The sequence below is a fragment of the Kogia breviceps genome, chromosome 11 (genome assembly GCF_026419965.1).
Source record: "Kogia breviceps isolate mKogBre1 chromosome 11, mKogBre1 haplotype 1, whole genome shotgun sequence".
In the NCBI taxonomy this organism is placed as follows: Eukaryota; Metazoa; Chordata; class Mammalia; order Artiodactyla; family Physeteridae; genus Kogia; species Kogia breviceps.
The window spans coordinates 97,056,970-97,072,254 of NC_081320.1; the positions used below are offsets into that span (position 1 = coordinate 97,056,970).

The 15,285-nt window shown below is 40.2% G+C and overlaps 1 protein-coding gene across 1 annotated transcript in view; it reads right to left on the reverse strand.

The window, feature by feature from the left end:
• The window catches only part of CPSF3 (cleavage and polyadenylation specific factor 3), a 44,536-nt gene that overhangs the window by 27,352 nt on the left and 1,899 nt on the right, over positions 1–15,285 (reverse strand). Inside the window, exons 2-7 of the mRNA XM_059078377.2 lie at positions 11,958–12,021; positions 10,725–10,822; positions 9,771–9,899; positions 8,318–8,495; positions 5,166–5,255; positions 3,729–3,879 (exon numbers count right to left, since the gene is read on the reverse strand). Coding sequence (XP_058934360.1) covers positions 3,729–3,879; positions 5,166–5,255; positions 8,318–8,495; positions 9,771–9,899; positions 10,725–10,822; positions 11,958–12,021 — 710 coding nt within the window. The remainder of the gene's footprint in view (positions 1–3,728; positions 3,880–5,165; positions 5,256–8,317; positions 8,496–9,770; positions 9,900–10,724; positions 10,823–11,957; positions 12,022–15,285) is intronic.

The following is a 15,285-nucleotide window of genomic DNA, read 5'->3' on the forward strand; positions in this document are numbered from 1 at the left end:
CACCCCACTCTTCCCCTTTGATAACTATAAGTCTGTTTTCTGTTTCTGTTTTGGAAATAAGTTCATTTGTGTATTTCAGATTCCACATATAAGTGATATCATATGATATTTGTCTTTCTTTGTCTGACTGACTTCACTTAGTATGATAATCTCTAGGTCCATCCATGTTGCTGCAAATGGCAATATTTCATTCTTTTTTTATGGCTGTGTGTATACACATCTTCTTCATCCATTCATCTGTCAATGGACATTTAGGTTGCTTCCATGTCTTGCCTATTATAAATAGCGCCTCTATGAACACTGGGGCGCATGTATCCTTTAGAATTAGAGTTTTCTCCAGACGTATGTCCAGAAGTGGGATTGCTGGATCATATGGTAACTCTACTTTTAGTTTTTTAAGGAACTTCCATACTGTTCTCCATAGTGGCTGCACCAATATACATTCCCACCAACAGTGTAGGAGGGTTCCCTTTTCTCCACGCCCTCTCCAGCATTTATTTGTAGACTTTTTGAGGATGGCCATTCTGACCTGTGTGAGTTGATACCTCATTGTAGTTTTGATTTGCATTGCTCTAATGATTTAGCAATGTTGAGCATCTTTTCATGTGCCTCTTGGCCATCTGTATGTCTTCTTTGGAGAAATGTCTATTTAGGTCTTCTGCCCATTTTTGATCGGGTTGGGTTGTTGGGTTTTTTTTGATATTGATTTGCATGAGCTGTTTGTATATTTTGGAGATTAAGCCCTTGTCGGTCGCATCATTTGCAGATATTTTCTCCCCGTCCGTAGTTCGTCCTCACGAAACCTATTTCTAAGTATTAGCGCATGACCTAAAAAGGACGTTGTGATCGTAGTCCCAAACGTGGAGGCCTTTAAAAATAATTCGGTAGAAGTTTACGCTGAATAATAGACCATAACTTATTACTCCAGAGAGACACTAAATTCTGTGATGGTTTTAAATAAAAATGTTTTATTAATATTTCATATAGACTTACCGATATTAGACACTTTGTAATTAGACTTTACTAATTACAAGACAGGACCACCAAAGGAGGTAAAACCGATTTTGAACACACACAAAAATGTCACATTACTGTGTGATTATATTTTTAGAAAACTGCTAACCAGTTTCTGATAATTATTGAAAACAGTGGGCAACATACCTTCAAAAGAAGGCTTGTTTTCATTGAAAATCCTCATTAAATCCCCAAATATTATGAAGGTAGTGTGGCCAAGACATCATTCATTCTACTAGGTACACCTGCATTTAGGAAATTTATTAAATGTCTAGTATGCAATTTACATATATTATTCCTATTTTCAAAACAAATTTATGAAGATTTATTTCCATCTTATAGATTAGGAAGCTGAGGCCAAGAAAGGTTGAAAAGTGCGGGAATGTTCTTTTTCCACTTGATTTATAAGTGAAAACTGTATATAAGGACAGGGCCTTTCCCTGTCATGCATGTTACAAATACATTTCCTGCTTTGCCCTCTGGTTTAATTGTTCATGTTCCTTTAGATGTAATTAAAATTTTTAATGGTTGTCATATACTCTCATGATTTCTCAAATACCTTGCAAAGTATGTTACATCCCGTGATCACATCACAGTCTCCTATTTATTTGGTGTATTTTTTTTTTTAAACCCCACATTTGTTTATTTATTTATTTTTGGCTGTGTTGGGTCTTCGTTGCTGCGCGAGGGCTTTCTCTAGTTGTGGCAAGCGGGGGCCACTCTTCATCGCGGTGCGCGGGCCTCTCACTGTCGCGGCCTCTCTTGTTGTGGAGCACAGGCTCCAGACACGCAGGCTCAGTAGTTGTGGCTCACGGGCCTACTTGCTCCGCGGCACGTGGGATCCTCCCAGACCAGGCCTCGAACCCGTGTCCCCTGCATTAGCAGGCAGATTCTCAACCACTGCACCACCAGGGAAGCCCTTTTGGTGTATTTTTAAGAAAAAATTTTATTTTTTTATTTATTTATTTTTTTTTGCGGTACGCGGGCCTCTCACTGTTGTGGCCTCTCCCGTTGTGGAGCAGAGGCTCCGGACGCGCAGGCTCAGCGGCTATGGCTCACGGGCCCAGCCGCACTGCGGCACGCGGGATCCTCCTAGACCGGGACACGAACCCGTGTCCCCTGCATCGGCAGGTGGACTCGCAACCACTGCGCCACCAGGGAAGCCCAAGAAAAAATTTTAAATGTTAAAAAAAGTTGAATAACTTGCCCAGGGTCATATGGTGAGATCATAGGTGAGATCTGAAACCAGTGGTTCGCACAGTTATCCTCTTTCTACTATAGCACATTACGAGGAGAATTTAAGGGACAAGGAGCAACCAAGTGAATCGAGCAGTCCTGGTTCATAAAAGGAATCATAATATACTTGATAGTAGGGCTGTCAGACAAAAACAGCAAATGCCCAATTAAACTTGAATTTCAGGCAAATAAAAGATTTTTAGTATTATTATTATTTTTATTTTATTATTTTATTTATTTATAAATTTATAAATTATTATTTATTATTTTATTTATTTTATTATTATTTTATTATTATTATTTTTAGTATTATTATTTAGATATTGTAGATATCTGACATACCTCGGCTAAAATATTATCATTTATCTGAAATTAAAATGCAACTGGTGCCTGCATGTTTATTTGCTAGATCTGGCGACCCAGTTTGACGGTGACAACATGGTTTCAGTCGCAATTTCTTCTGCTTCTCAGGCTACTTTGTAATGGAGACTTTTCATTTCAAGACTCTTCTATAAGGACAAATGTGACTTGCAGTTTGAAAGAAGAACCAAGAGAAAACGGACTGGCTTAGGCTTTAGAAAATTTAGCTTCTACTAAGTCCTGTCTCTCTCAGATTTGCTTTTGATCTGAGGTCATTTATTCCTTTTCCCTTGTTTCCCTTTTCAGTGTAACAGGGATACTATTTATTCCTGTCATTGTACAGATAGAAGAACTGAGAGTAAGAGCTCAAGATCATTTCTAGTTCTTCACACTGAAGCTATATACGTACGAGGCACTTATCAGTTATTCTTTAAGAAGAGTGTATTCCCCAGAAAATAATCACAGAATGTTTAAAAGGGTCACATTAAACACAAATATACGCAAAAAGTGACACCCACTGTTCCTCTTATTACAAAAAGTTACACATGCTCATTGCAGTATTTGGAAAACGGAGAAAAGCAGAAAATGAAAAGGAAATCATCCACTTTCTCACTAACCAGCTTTAACATCTGGGTATCTTTAAATGTCTTTCCAGTCATCTGTGTGTTTTTTACCTAACTAGGATCAGCGTTCACAGTTTTGGACCCTATTTTTTTGGTCCACTTAATATATTACGTAAAAATATATAATGACTCATCTGAAACATGATTTTCTCCTACAATATATTTACTAACATAATATTTACTTAAAAATATTCAGAATTATGAATTTTACTTACAAAATTTTCTGTGTATTTATTTCCCAGAAGTTGAACTGCTGGGTCAAAGGGTAGCATATTTTTAAGACTTCTGATGCTGATGGTACACCATTCATATTCCAGTAGCACTGTATGAGATTCACTATTGCTCTGGGCTCTTTCTGGCACCAAGTCCCTATTCTTAAATATAGAAACTGCAGCCCAAAAGGGTAGAATGACCTATCCAAGGACATGCAACTATCTTGATATAACTGCATTGTAAGATTTTGAGAATCTCCCAAATAAAAAGGAAAAGACATACCTAAAATCAAGAGAAGCTCCTGAGCCCTTCCAAGAGCAAAGACAGGAATGAGACCTCTGCCCCCTCGGTTCACAATATCGTGAACAGTGTTACAGAACCTTGCCTCTCGCTCTTCTCGCTTCTCATGGATATGGGTTCCGTAAGTAGATTCCTAAAGAACATATCAGAAGTGTTGAGACCAAGGTTGATAATTCTCAAAGAATACAAAAGTTAAACATCAATGAAATGCAGAAGCGAAGTGACCTACTTCTCTATTAATATGCCATTTACTTGAACATATATTGTTAGAACACTAGTTGGAAAGAGCAGATACAAAAGTTAGAATTCACATCTAAGTAATAAGAACTTTTTAGAAAATGGAATCAGGAAATAGTCCAAAAATGTATGTTCCCTGCTCCAGATAATTTTGCGATGCCTCTTTTTTCTTTTAAAGCGTTTTGCTTTCCATGGCTGGGGAAAAGGATACTTCTCCCACCTCTGATAAGTCAAAGCTTATAAATCAGAAATAGACACTGTTTCTTATAGTTCTGTTTAAGAATATCCCCTAGACCTTACTCTGTGTGGTGCACTGACCAGCAGTGCTGACATCCCCAAGAGCTTATTGGAAGTGCTGAATCTCAGGCCCCAGCCCAGCCATAATCAAAATCTGTATTTTAACAGCATCACCAGATGATTCATAAGCACATTAAAATTTGAGAAGCACTGCTCTACAGTACCAGATATAATGAAAATAACTTATTCCTGAGGGTTTAAAAAAACCTTCCTTTAATTTAAGGTCAGTTTATATGCCAAGTATACTGTGAGCTGAGCCAACCGAATTTGCTCATGACACACTGCACACGGACGGCAATGCACACCAGTCCCTCACTCTTGGGCAGCTGGGGGACGCCGTAGGTGGTGAGGGAGAAACAGACGGCTCTTCTACCTTGAACTAACTATCCTTGATATTCTTATATAAACCATAGGCCCAATGCACATTTATTAATTTGCTCCTCACCAATCACCCTCCCCACCAAAGCTTCTGTGTACAGTTAATATTTTTAAAATTTTTCTGAGACTTGTAACCTAGTAGGCAGGTAGAGCATACACATAAAGTCAGCAGGTGCTACAGGCCAAAAGACAGTTACCATGGCAAAGACAGTGGGGCCGTGCCATTCTACACAACCTTTAAGATACTTGAGAAATTTGAGGTAATCAACCTAGACAAGAATATTCAGAAGACAGCATATCATCTCTGATATTAGATTAGAGTTAATATATTTAACAGCAAGAAAGTGGAGCTGCACTACAAAGAGAGGCCCCCAAATAAATTTTTATACTAAAAAACCAGACACATTTATATCTGATCACATATTATGAAAATGAGATCATATTTTTTCCCATTAGAAAACTTCTGCTTACATTACACTAATTACAATACAGGGCACTAATACTTACAATGATAAGAATATCAGGTTTAATATTAGGAATTTCAGCTGCCATTAAGTGTCTATCTTCTTGTCTTGAGAAATCACCCGTGTACAAAAGCTGTGAAAAAGATAAAACCAGAAAGTTAGGATTTTGGAAGGCTTCGTTTTACTACTATCTTTAGCTCAAAAATTCTTTTATTTATTTTTGGCTGCGTTGGGTCTTTGTTGCTGCACGCGGGCTTTCTCTGGTTGCAGAGACAGGGGGCTACTTTTCTTTGCGGTGCACAGGCTTCGCACTGCGGTGGCTTCTCTTGTTGCGGAGCACGGGCTCTAGGCGCACAGGCTTCAGTAGGTGCAGCACGTGGGCTCAGTAGTTGTGGCTCATGGGCTCCAGAGCACAGGCTCAGTAGTTGTGGCACACGGGCTTAGTTGCTCCGTGGCATGTGGGATCTTCCCAGACCAGGGCTCAAACCCGTGTCCCCTGCATTGTAAGGCAGATTCTTTACCACTGGACCACCAGGGTAGTTCCATACTGCTATCTTTTAAAAGCAATGGCTAAGTACTTCCTGAGTAGCTTCAATCCACTGAACAGGAAAGTAGAGATCATCCAATTCAGAGACCTATTTATTTAGGTCTTCTTTAATTTCTCTCAGCAGTATTTTTTTTTATTGGTCAAAAGACTTTATACTCCATTAATATCTAAAAGGACAATTACTGAGTTCCATTTTACTTTCAATATCTTCAGATCCTCTCCATGTTACACTTCTACCACTAGTCTTTACATTCTGAAAGTAATGGGAGTTTCATGCCATTTCTAACAGATCATTCAAGTAAAACCAATTATAAAATTACTCATAAGTCTACCAGCTTCCCTGATCACTTTATTTTGTTTTTAATTTATTTTTTTTGCCACTTCTTGCCAAAGTTTATTTTAACATCTTTATTGGAGTATAATTGCTTTACAATGGTGTGTTAGTTTCTGCTGTATAACAAAGTGAATCAGCTATACATATACATATATCCCCGTATCTCCTCCCTCTTGTGTCTCCCTCCCACCCTCCCTATCCTACCCCTCTAGGTGGTCACAAGGCACTGAGCTGATCTTGTGCTATGCAGCTGCTTCCCACTAGCTATCTATTTTACATTTGGTGTATATATGTCCATGCCACTCTCTCACTTCGTCCCAGTTTACCGTTCCCCCTCCCCATGTCCTCAAGTCCATTCTCTATGTCTGTGTCTTTATTCCTGTCCTGTCCCTAGGTTCATTGGAGCCATTTTTTTTTTTAGATTCCATATATATGTTAGCATATGGTTTTCATTTTTCTCTTACTTCACTCTGTATGACAGACTCTAGATCCATCTACCTCACTACAGATAACTCAATTTTGCTTTTTATGGCTGAGTAATATTCCATTGTATATATGTGCCACATCTTCTTTATCCATTCATCTGCATCTTCTTTATCCATTCATCTGTGGATGGGACACTTAGGTTGCTTCCATGTCCTGCCTATTATAAATAGTTCAGCTCATAAATTCTTAAAAGTGAGGTTCTATAGAAAAAAATGGCCTATAACTGATGAATTTAGATGCAGTGCTTGTGTCTAATTCAAAATGTGTAAAGTAATTCAGTCATAAACCATCCAGTGTTTCAATTATTAAATCTAACTAATGGGAATAATATATTCCAAGAATCAGCCCACAAAGATAACCTCTATATTAAGGAACTTGAGACATATTCTCAATATCTTAGAGAAAAAAGTCATGATGATGAGGAAAGAAATTTACTGAGGTATATGGAAAACCTATCTAGATAGAAGATAAAATCCTATTTCCAACAAATTTCATCAAATTTGAAATGCGACTTTAGATTTGCATTCGTGCTATTTTCTGCTTATTTTATGTGCTTTTGAGCAAGTGGCAAGAATAAGTGGTTTAGCAGTACACAGTGCAAGTCATTGTGTCAAACTTTCAAACAATGAGCAGCTACAGAAAATCTAGAACACTATTACACTATAGCACTGGTTCCCAACTCTGGCTGCACGTAAGAATCACCTAGAGGGAATTCCCTGGCAGTCCAGTGGTTAGAACTGCACGCTCTCACTGCTGAGGGCCTGGGTTCAATCCCTGGTCAGGGAACTAAGATCCCACAAGCCTTGCCATGCAGCCAAAAAAAAAAAAAAAAAAAATCACCCAGAGAACTTAAAACTAAAAGGCCAATGTCATTCTCTCAGATTCACTGGTATTTTATTTTTTAATTTTATTTCTGTAAAATTTTATTTATTTTTGGCTGCGTTGGATCTTCGTTGCTGCACGTGGGCTTTCTCTAGCTGCGGAGAGCAGGGTCTACTCTTCGTTGCGGTGTACAGGCTTCTCATTGCGGTGGCTTCTCTTGTTGTGGAGCACGGGCTCTAGGTGAACGGGCTTCAGTAGCTGCGACACGTGGACTCGGTAGTTGTAGCTCACATGCTCTAGAGCGCAGGCTCAGTAGTTGTAGCACATGGGCTTAGTTGCTCCGCGGCACGTGGGATCTTCACGGACCAGGGATGGAACCCGCGTCCCCTGCACTGGCAGGCGGATTCTTAACCACTGTGCCACAGGGAAGCCCTTCACCGGTATCTTAGAAAGCTCCCTAAGAGATTCTAATGTGCAGCCAGAAGTTGAGAACTGGTGCACAAGTGAGTCCTGAAATCCATTAGTCCACCTACATTTTTCTCAAGTTTTTCAAGACTCCCATCAATCTTTTTCATCAAAGATGGCTGGAAAGATCTCTTCTGATTAACCTCTTTCACTCACGCAGTCTACCCTCTTTAGGGGTTTATATGTGAATCCCAGACATCAAGAGGACATGAATGCCAAAATGTACTTCAATGTTAAATGGATGCAGCCACAAAGAACGTTCTTCCCTAAAGAGCTTTCAGTTTTCTAAGGGACACTGAAAAGGAATTAATCCTACGGTAACATGAGGGGACTTTATTGAGATGCTTATTGTTCTCCTTTCTTAATCATGATTAGAGAAGTATTATTATGGGGGTATGAACTATGATATTTACAAGGAAAAAGTATCAACTTAATTTTATCTTATGTTTCAGTGTTTCGACACTTTGCTAGTCTTAGGGAATATTCGTTAAAGCCCTGCACTGATTTCTTGTGAGCCGGAAATTCCCGAGCTAGAGCATACCTTCACGCCCGCGATCTCAATCATGAACATGGCAGCTCCCAGGACATGGCCTGCGTGGTAACACCAAAACTTGATTCCTGCAACTTCCTTCACTTCATGAAAGTTGATGGTTTCAATTTTGTCCATGCTCTCTTCCAAATCTGTCTCAGTATAAAGCATGTCGTCTGCTGATATATTACTAAATTTTTAAAGATGCCAACAACAACAAAAATTAACGGTAAGATTTTACAAGTCTTTGAACTCAAAGAAAGTATCTGTGGATGACATATCCACGTATTTCTTAAAATTATATTGTACATATTATGCTATTTAGAATCTCTTGGACCTTTTGTGTATTTTTTTACTCTGCTATTATAATAAAAACGTCCAGTGCGTGTAGCTATAAAGCATGATTTTAAGCAAAGCACAAACAGTAAATTAAGGCAAAGTACTCTTTAGGCTAGTACTTCTCAACCTTTCTTCCTGCCCCAACACTCCTGCGAGATAAACTCACTCACATACATTGAACCATGCAGAGTTTTTCACTCTGGGATGTGAAAAGATTTCTCTAGAAAGTCTAACATAAGTGTTCTCCTGAAAATCATGCTAACATACTTCCAAAAAAGCAAGAGAGAGTAGGGGTTAAGGACACACACTCTGAAGCCAGATCGCTTGGGTCCAAATCCCAGCTTTGTCTCTTACTGTGACCACCACAGGCAAATTACCTAACCTCTCTGTGCCTCAATCTCATCATCTGTAAAATGGGATTCACAGCAGAACCTACATCATGAGGTTGATATGAAGATTAAATAAGTTAACATATATTAAGAACTGAGGGCTGTGCCTGGCACGTGGTAAGCATTTTTAAGTGTTAACCAGTATAATTATTACTAAGGATAACTGTTCCATTCTTCTATATTTATATAGAAGAATAACAAATTGCATCTTAGCTACCCTTGGAATATACATATTAAATAGTAAATGTCTGAAGGTTAATCATTTGTGCTATAGGTATCATAAAAATGCTTCAAACTTTCTGGTAAAGGAGTAGATTTTCCTCTTGCAACTGGAAAAAACTTCCCCAGAGAACTTTTTCACTTAAGGTAGTCAATTTGCTTAGATCAAATCATCCAAAAAAAGATTTCAGTATATACAGCATTGTAAAATGTATTTTGTTTTAAATTTTAATAAAATCATGAAATTCTATTTATAGAATATTGCTATCATACCTTATAACTCACCTACATTACAAAGATTTAAAAGGATGCAAAAACTACATGAAGACTTTAAGGCCAAGGAGGTCATTGGGGACACAACAGGTATCTGATGAGTTGTTATGATGAATGACTAAATTAATGACATCCTTGTGAACAGAAAGAAAACATCTCATTTCAAAACACAAAATGGTCTATATCTTAAATCGTACGTTTTGTGTAGAACCAAGGGCATGTATAAATCTAAAAAAGTAATTTACCTAACTTTGACATAATCTGAAAGAAGCCATCTATAAATAGCTTTTGTGGCATGAGTCATAAATGTTCTTCCTTTGAAACTTGTCTTCTGTAGAAACCAGGGCAAAGCTCCACAGTGATCCAGATGGAAACTTAAAAAGAAACAAAGGGCTTCTGTCAGTTCTTAAAATATTATCCATCATGTATTTTATGTAATGAAACTCACTGTACAGAAAAGTTCTATGTAACAATTACATACTGATACTTTCAGAACACCAAGGATAGGTATGTGCAGAAGGAAGGGATAATGCATCTAGTTCTAGTGTAAGAAAAGGATATTAAAAGTTATTTTTTTGTGCGGTACGCAGCCTCTCACTGCTGTGGCCTCTCCCGTCGCGGAGCACAGGCTCCGGACGTGCAGGCCCAGCAGCCATGGCTCACGGGCCCAGCCGCTCCGCAGCACGTGGGATCCTCCCGGACCGGGGCACGAACCCACGTCCCCTGCATCGGCAGGCGGACTCTCAACTACTGCGCCACCAGGGAAGCCCTTAAAAGTATTTTTTAAGCATCAAAATGTAGCCAAACCTATTCTCAACAGCTAAAATTATAACAAGCGCTTTAGTCGTATAAAGTTGAAACATGTCACTGTTTATATGTGAAGTTCCCACAGAACAATGTGACAACACAGTGGCCTCAGGAGATATTCTGCAAAAGAGCTTTCTTGGTCTTAAGTTTCACAAGGATCCAAGGCACATGTTACCTTCTTCTCACTCTAGAGATGGGAAAGTAAGTTTTTCATAGTAACCTTCTCTCACCTGTGAGGATGATATGGTGTGTTGTCTTAGACTTAGATATCTGCAATATAATTCCTAGTAGAAAATACTCTTAAAACATGAGAATCTTAAAATCTGGCAAAGAATGATCTTTACAGTAAAAGTCCTTGAAAAACAGTGTCCTTAATAAAGAAAAAACCTTACTGACTAATTAGTAGGAGATCAATCTCAGCTGGGTCAATTAAATCGATGTAAGGAAGAGCATCCATTCCTTCTAGGCCTGGGTGGATCCCACAGTCCAACTGAAAGAAACAGAAAAAAAGATCATCATCTCCTCCACGTTATATTAAAATTCATTCAACAAACGGACAATAATTATAACTGATCCAGCACACCATATATAATCAGGATGGACTCTATACACGTGGGAAGCATTTGGAATGCAATTCTTATTAAATGGGCAAATACGCCATTAACTCTAACTTTCCAAACAAATTTAACTGTAGCTCACATGTAGAGTCACAGGACACAAATACAAGACATCTTCTTTCCAGCTACTTTTTGTAGGCACTATAACAACGAATGACCTCTTTTTCAAGAACTTTAATAGCAGAGGTGGTGAACGTTTTTAAAGTTTATAGATTCGCTACTACCAGATGCAACTATTGTGAGAAGACAATGATTAGAAACTGGAAACTTCCCCGATCAGGGCAATTTAAGTATTAGAAGGCAAAATCTGAAGAGTCATGAATGGGTTATATCCTCACTTTGGTCATATCCTATCAATTAATACAATAAATGACTAAAGAGACGACCGTGTCTGCCATACGCCCGTTCTTTTAAGAGTGGGAGAAACAGAGGAATGGGACCAAAAGACCATGATAAGCCACTGCACTGCCTTCCTAACAAGGACCACAGAGACCATCTCTTCTAGTCCCTCCACCTCTCAGTCAAGGAAATGGGCTGAGAGGAGAGACTGACTTGCCCAAGGCCAGGTGTCCTAGTGCTAACTTAGGTACCTAAGCTGCCAGACCAGGGCCCTACTGTCACACTGCACGGGGCTGGCTGGAGCTCTGCATGTGTTCAGGTGGCCAGTTTCTTGGGCTCTCCCACTGGGGGCGGGGCAGTTAGGTTGGCCAGACCTTCAGGAACGGAGGAGGGACTTTGAAGATACAAAAGATCAGGAGATCCAGTGACAATTTTACAACCTTAGAATATATTTTCTCAGTTTACTTAATGTTTTGTCACATTACTAAGTGGAAGGTGTACTAGCTTTCCACATTAACATTTCACACAGACGACCTATACCAACCATGACATTATTCTGGGAGCTAAACAGATAACTACCGAACTAGAAAAAACTACCGAACTAGAAAAGACCTAACACCCGAGGCAGACGGGAACATGCTGTTAACCAGACTACAAAATAATAATTACCATTATTTTTCTTCCTTTGAACTCCAGAATAATACATGATCTTCCCACTTCTTGCCCAGCTCCACTGTAAACATTCAAGGGAAGAAATAAAAATGATTGAAAAACAATCAAAATAAAGCCCATAAATTCAAACGTTTTTACAACTTAAACTATGTTCCATCTGATGCCAGCACTCACTTGAGGCAGAGAAAAGTTCCACAAAATTACAAAGATAGCAAAGAACAGCGTCAATGTGGGAAAAGAAGAAAAGTGACCTTTGGGAGTTCAGGGATCTTTCAGCTGTTAAAATTGTGAGAGAAGCTGGTACAGATCCGAGAAGCCCAAAGGTTAAATCCAACCTTCTGAATGTTACGGTTCAATTGTGATGTATTCAACAGGTAAACTAGCAGTGATTCAGATTATTTAATAAGACTTTTTTTTTTTTTTTTTTTTGCGGTACGCGGGCCTCTCACTGTTGTGGCCTCTCCCGTTGCGGAGCACAGGCTCCGGACGCGCAGGCTCAGCGGCCACGGCTCACGGGCCCAGCCCCTCCGCGGCACGTGGGATCCTCCCGGACCGGGGCACGAACCCGTGTCCCCTGCGTCGGCAGGCGGACTCTCAACCACTGAGCCACCAGGGAAGCCCTATTTAATAAGACTTTTGAATTAGCACTTAAGTAAAAACCCATAAGCACTTAAAAATTCTTTCATTTTCTTTAAGATGATAATATGCATTTACCAAATAGCTTAAATTTAAATAGACTTATCTTATTCATACTTGTGAATCTCATTCCCTTTTCCTTCTACTTTCTGTTGTTTCAGTATATTTGATACCAAGTACTTCAAACTAATTTCCTTTCTTCTAAAATTAATGAAAGAGCCTTACTTTCCAATTCCCATGAGACTTTAAGTTAAACTTCGCCTGCTTTTCCAATCCCTCCCCTCCTCTGCCTGCCTCTCCCCAACCATTCTAGCTCATGATTCACCCACTCATTCAAGACCAAGCAGCTTTCTGTGTGTGTGTGTGTGTGGCTGCACTGTGAGGCTTTCGGGATCTTAGTTCCCTGACCAGGGATTGAACCCGGGGCCACGGCAGTGGAAGCACAGAGTCCTAACCACTGGCAGCTTCTACTTGCCAAGCACTGTATTAGGTGCCTGGAATATGGAAAGGCCTAATACCAAGACCCTGAGCTCAAGGAACGCATAGGCTACTAGGAGACAGGCGCGAGATGGATGCATCCTCAAACCGAGGTCCTGCTTCAGAGCAGGACAAAGAAACGCAGACCACCACAGCGCTACTGTGAGTACCTGGCCTTCCACTTTCGCTGGTCCTCTGCGCCCCCTCTTAAGTGTCCCTAGCTCAGTTTTCTCTCAGTTAGTGTGGTAACTCTTTCAACCTTTCTCCCCGTCCCTAAATTTTCCAACCCTCTATCCTAACTCTTCACTCGAGGCATGGCTTTCTCTGCATCAAAAAATTGTACAGTTCAGCTGTCAATTTCCTCAACTTACCAACCCACCCACATCTTTCGCTCCTTCCATTTCTCCTGCAACAGAGAACAGACCTCTCTCTCTAGGGCTAATCCTTTCACCATGGCTCTACACTCTGCACACTCTCTCCTTCTGAGGAACCGGGCCCTGCCTGCTACATCATTGGCTTTTCCCTCACCAGCCGCATTTAAACATGCCACAGTCTCGCTCATCCCCAAATGAAAACCCCTTAATTCTAATCTCCTTTAGTCTCCCCGCCCGCCCGCTTCCTAAAAGCTGCGTACACTCTCTGCCTCTATTTCCTCACCTCCGCTCACTCAACTCACTGCAATCTGGCTTTTTACCAACCGTTCTTCTGAAACTCTCCCTGCAGAACAGCTCTTTGTTGCTAAGTGCAAACAGCCCCTCTTTCCGTTCTTATCTCACTGTTCTCCTGGCAGCACGTCACCCCTCCCGCTCCGTCCCTCTCCGACTTCACGCTTTCATCCTGTCCTCCTGGTTTTCCGCCTTAGTTTCCTCTGCTCAGCTGCCTCTGCCCATGCGTCAAATGCTGTTATTCCAAGGGTGCTCTCCTTGGTCGTCTTCTCAGTCTTCCTGATCTTCATCCTCACATTTTTAACATGCTGAGGACTTCCAAATTTGTATTTGTAGCCAGATTGTCCTCCTGAATTCCAGACCTCTAACAGTCAGTCACCTGGCGTTGGTATCTCTCCTGGGACATCTCACAGGCACCTTATACTCAAATATGCCAAACAAGTTTGCACCTCAGGTCCCTTGCCCTCGCTCTTCTTTCTTTCTGGAATGCTCTGCCCTCAGATATTGACATAATTGGCTCCTGTGTATCATTTGGGTCTCAGTTCAAATGTCACCCCCTCATCTGCCCTTCACAACATTCTATAATAACACTTAAAACTACATGAAGCTATTGTATCTACTTCTTTATGGTTTTCTAACTATTAAAATGAGAGTTTCATAACAGCAGAGACGTTGTCTATTTCATTCACCAATGTATAGCTAGCTACACTGCCTGACATGCAGTAAACCTCAAGAAATACCTATTGTGGGAATTCCCTGGTGGTCCAGTGGTTAGGACTCTGTGCTCTCACTAATGAGGGCATAGGTGCAATCTCTGGTCGGGGAACTAAGATCCCACAAGCCGCAGCGTGGCCAGGAAAAAAAAAAAAAAAAGAATTAAAGAAATATCTATTGAATGAGTAAAAACTCCCAAATTATGAACCTTGGAAACATTATGCTAAGTGAAAGAAGCTGGTAACAAAAGGTTACATATTGTAACCCATTTATATGAAATGTCCAAAGCAAGATAATCTGTAGAAATGGAAAGTAGATTAACGGTGGCCTAGGGCTAGGGAAGTTGGAAGCAAATGGATATATAAGGGCTTCTTTTTGGAATGATGAAAATGTTCTAGAATTAGACAGGGGTGACAGTTGTAAAACTCCGTATATATTAAAACCCATTGGACTGTACACTTTAAATGAGTGTGCTGATGTAAATTCAATCTCAATAAGGCTGTTATAAAACAATAAAACTCCCAAATTACCCCAGACCTGCCCCATCTCCTATACTCCTGGAGTGCGCAACACACCACTTACCAGCTGTCCTACCTACGAGTCCGTGTCATCCTAACACTCCTCTCTGCACCGCCTTTCCCCCCACAACGGCCCCTTACAATACATCTGACCGGTTACAAAGTTCTAAAGATTTCATTTCTTTACTCTCTCAAGCTTCTCTCTGTCAAATCCATTGCTGCTCATTTCACTCATTCCAAGCTCTCACTGCTTCATCACTTGGTTTATTTCAATATGACCCCATTGGATTCTCTCCGCTTAATCCACCCTTTTTT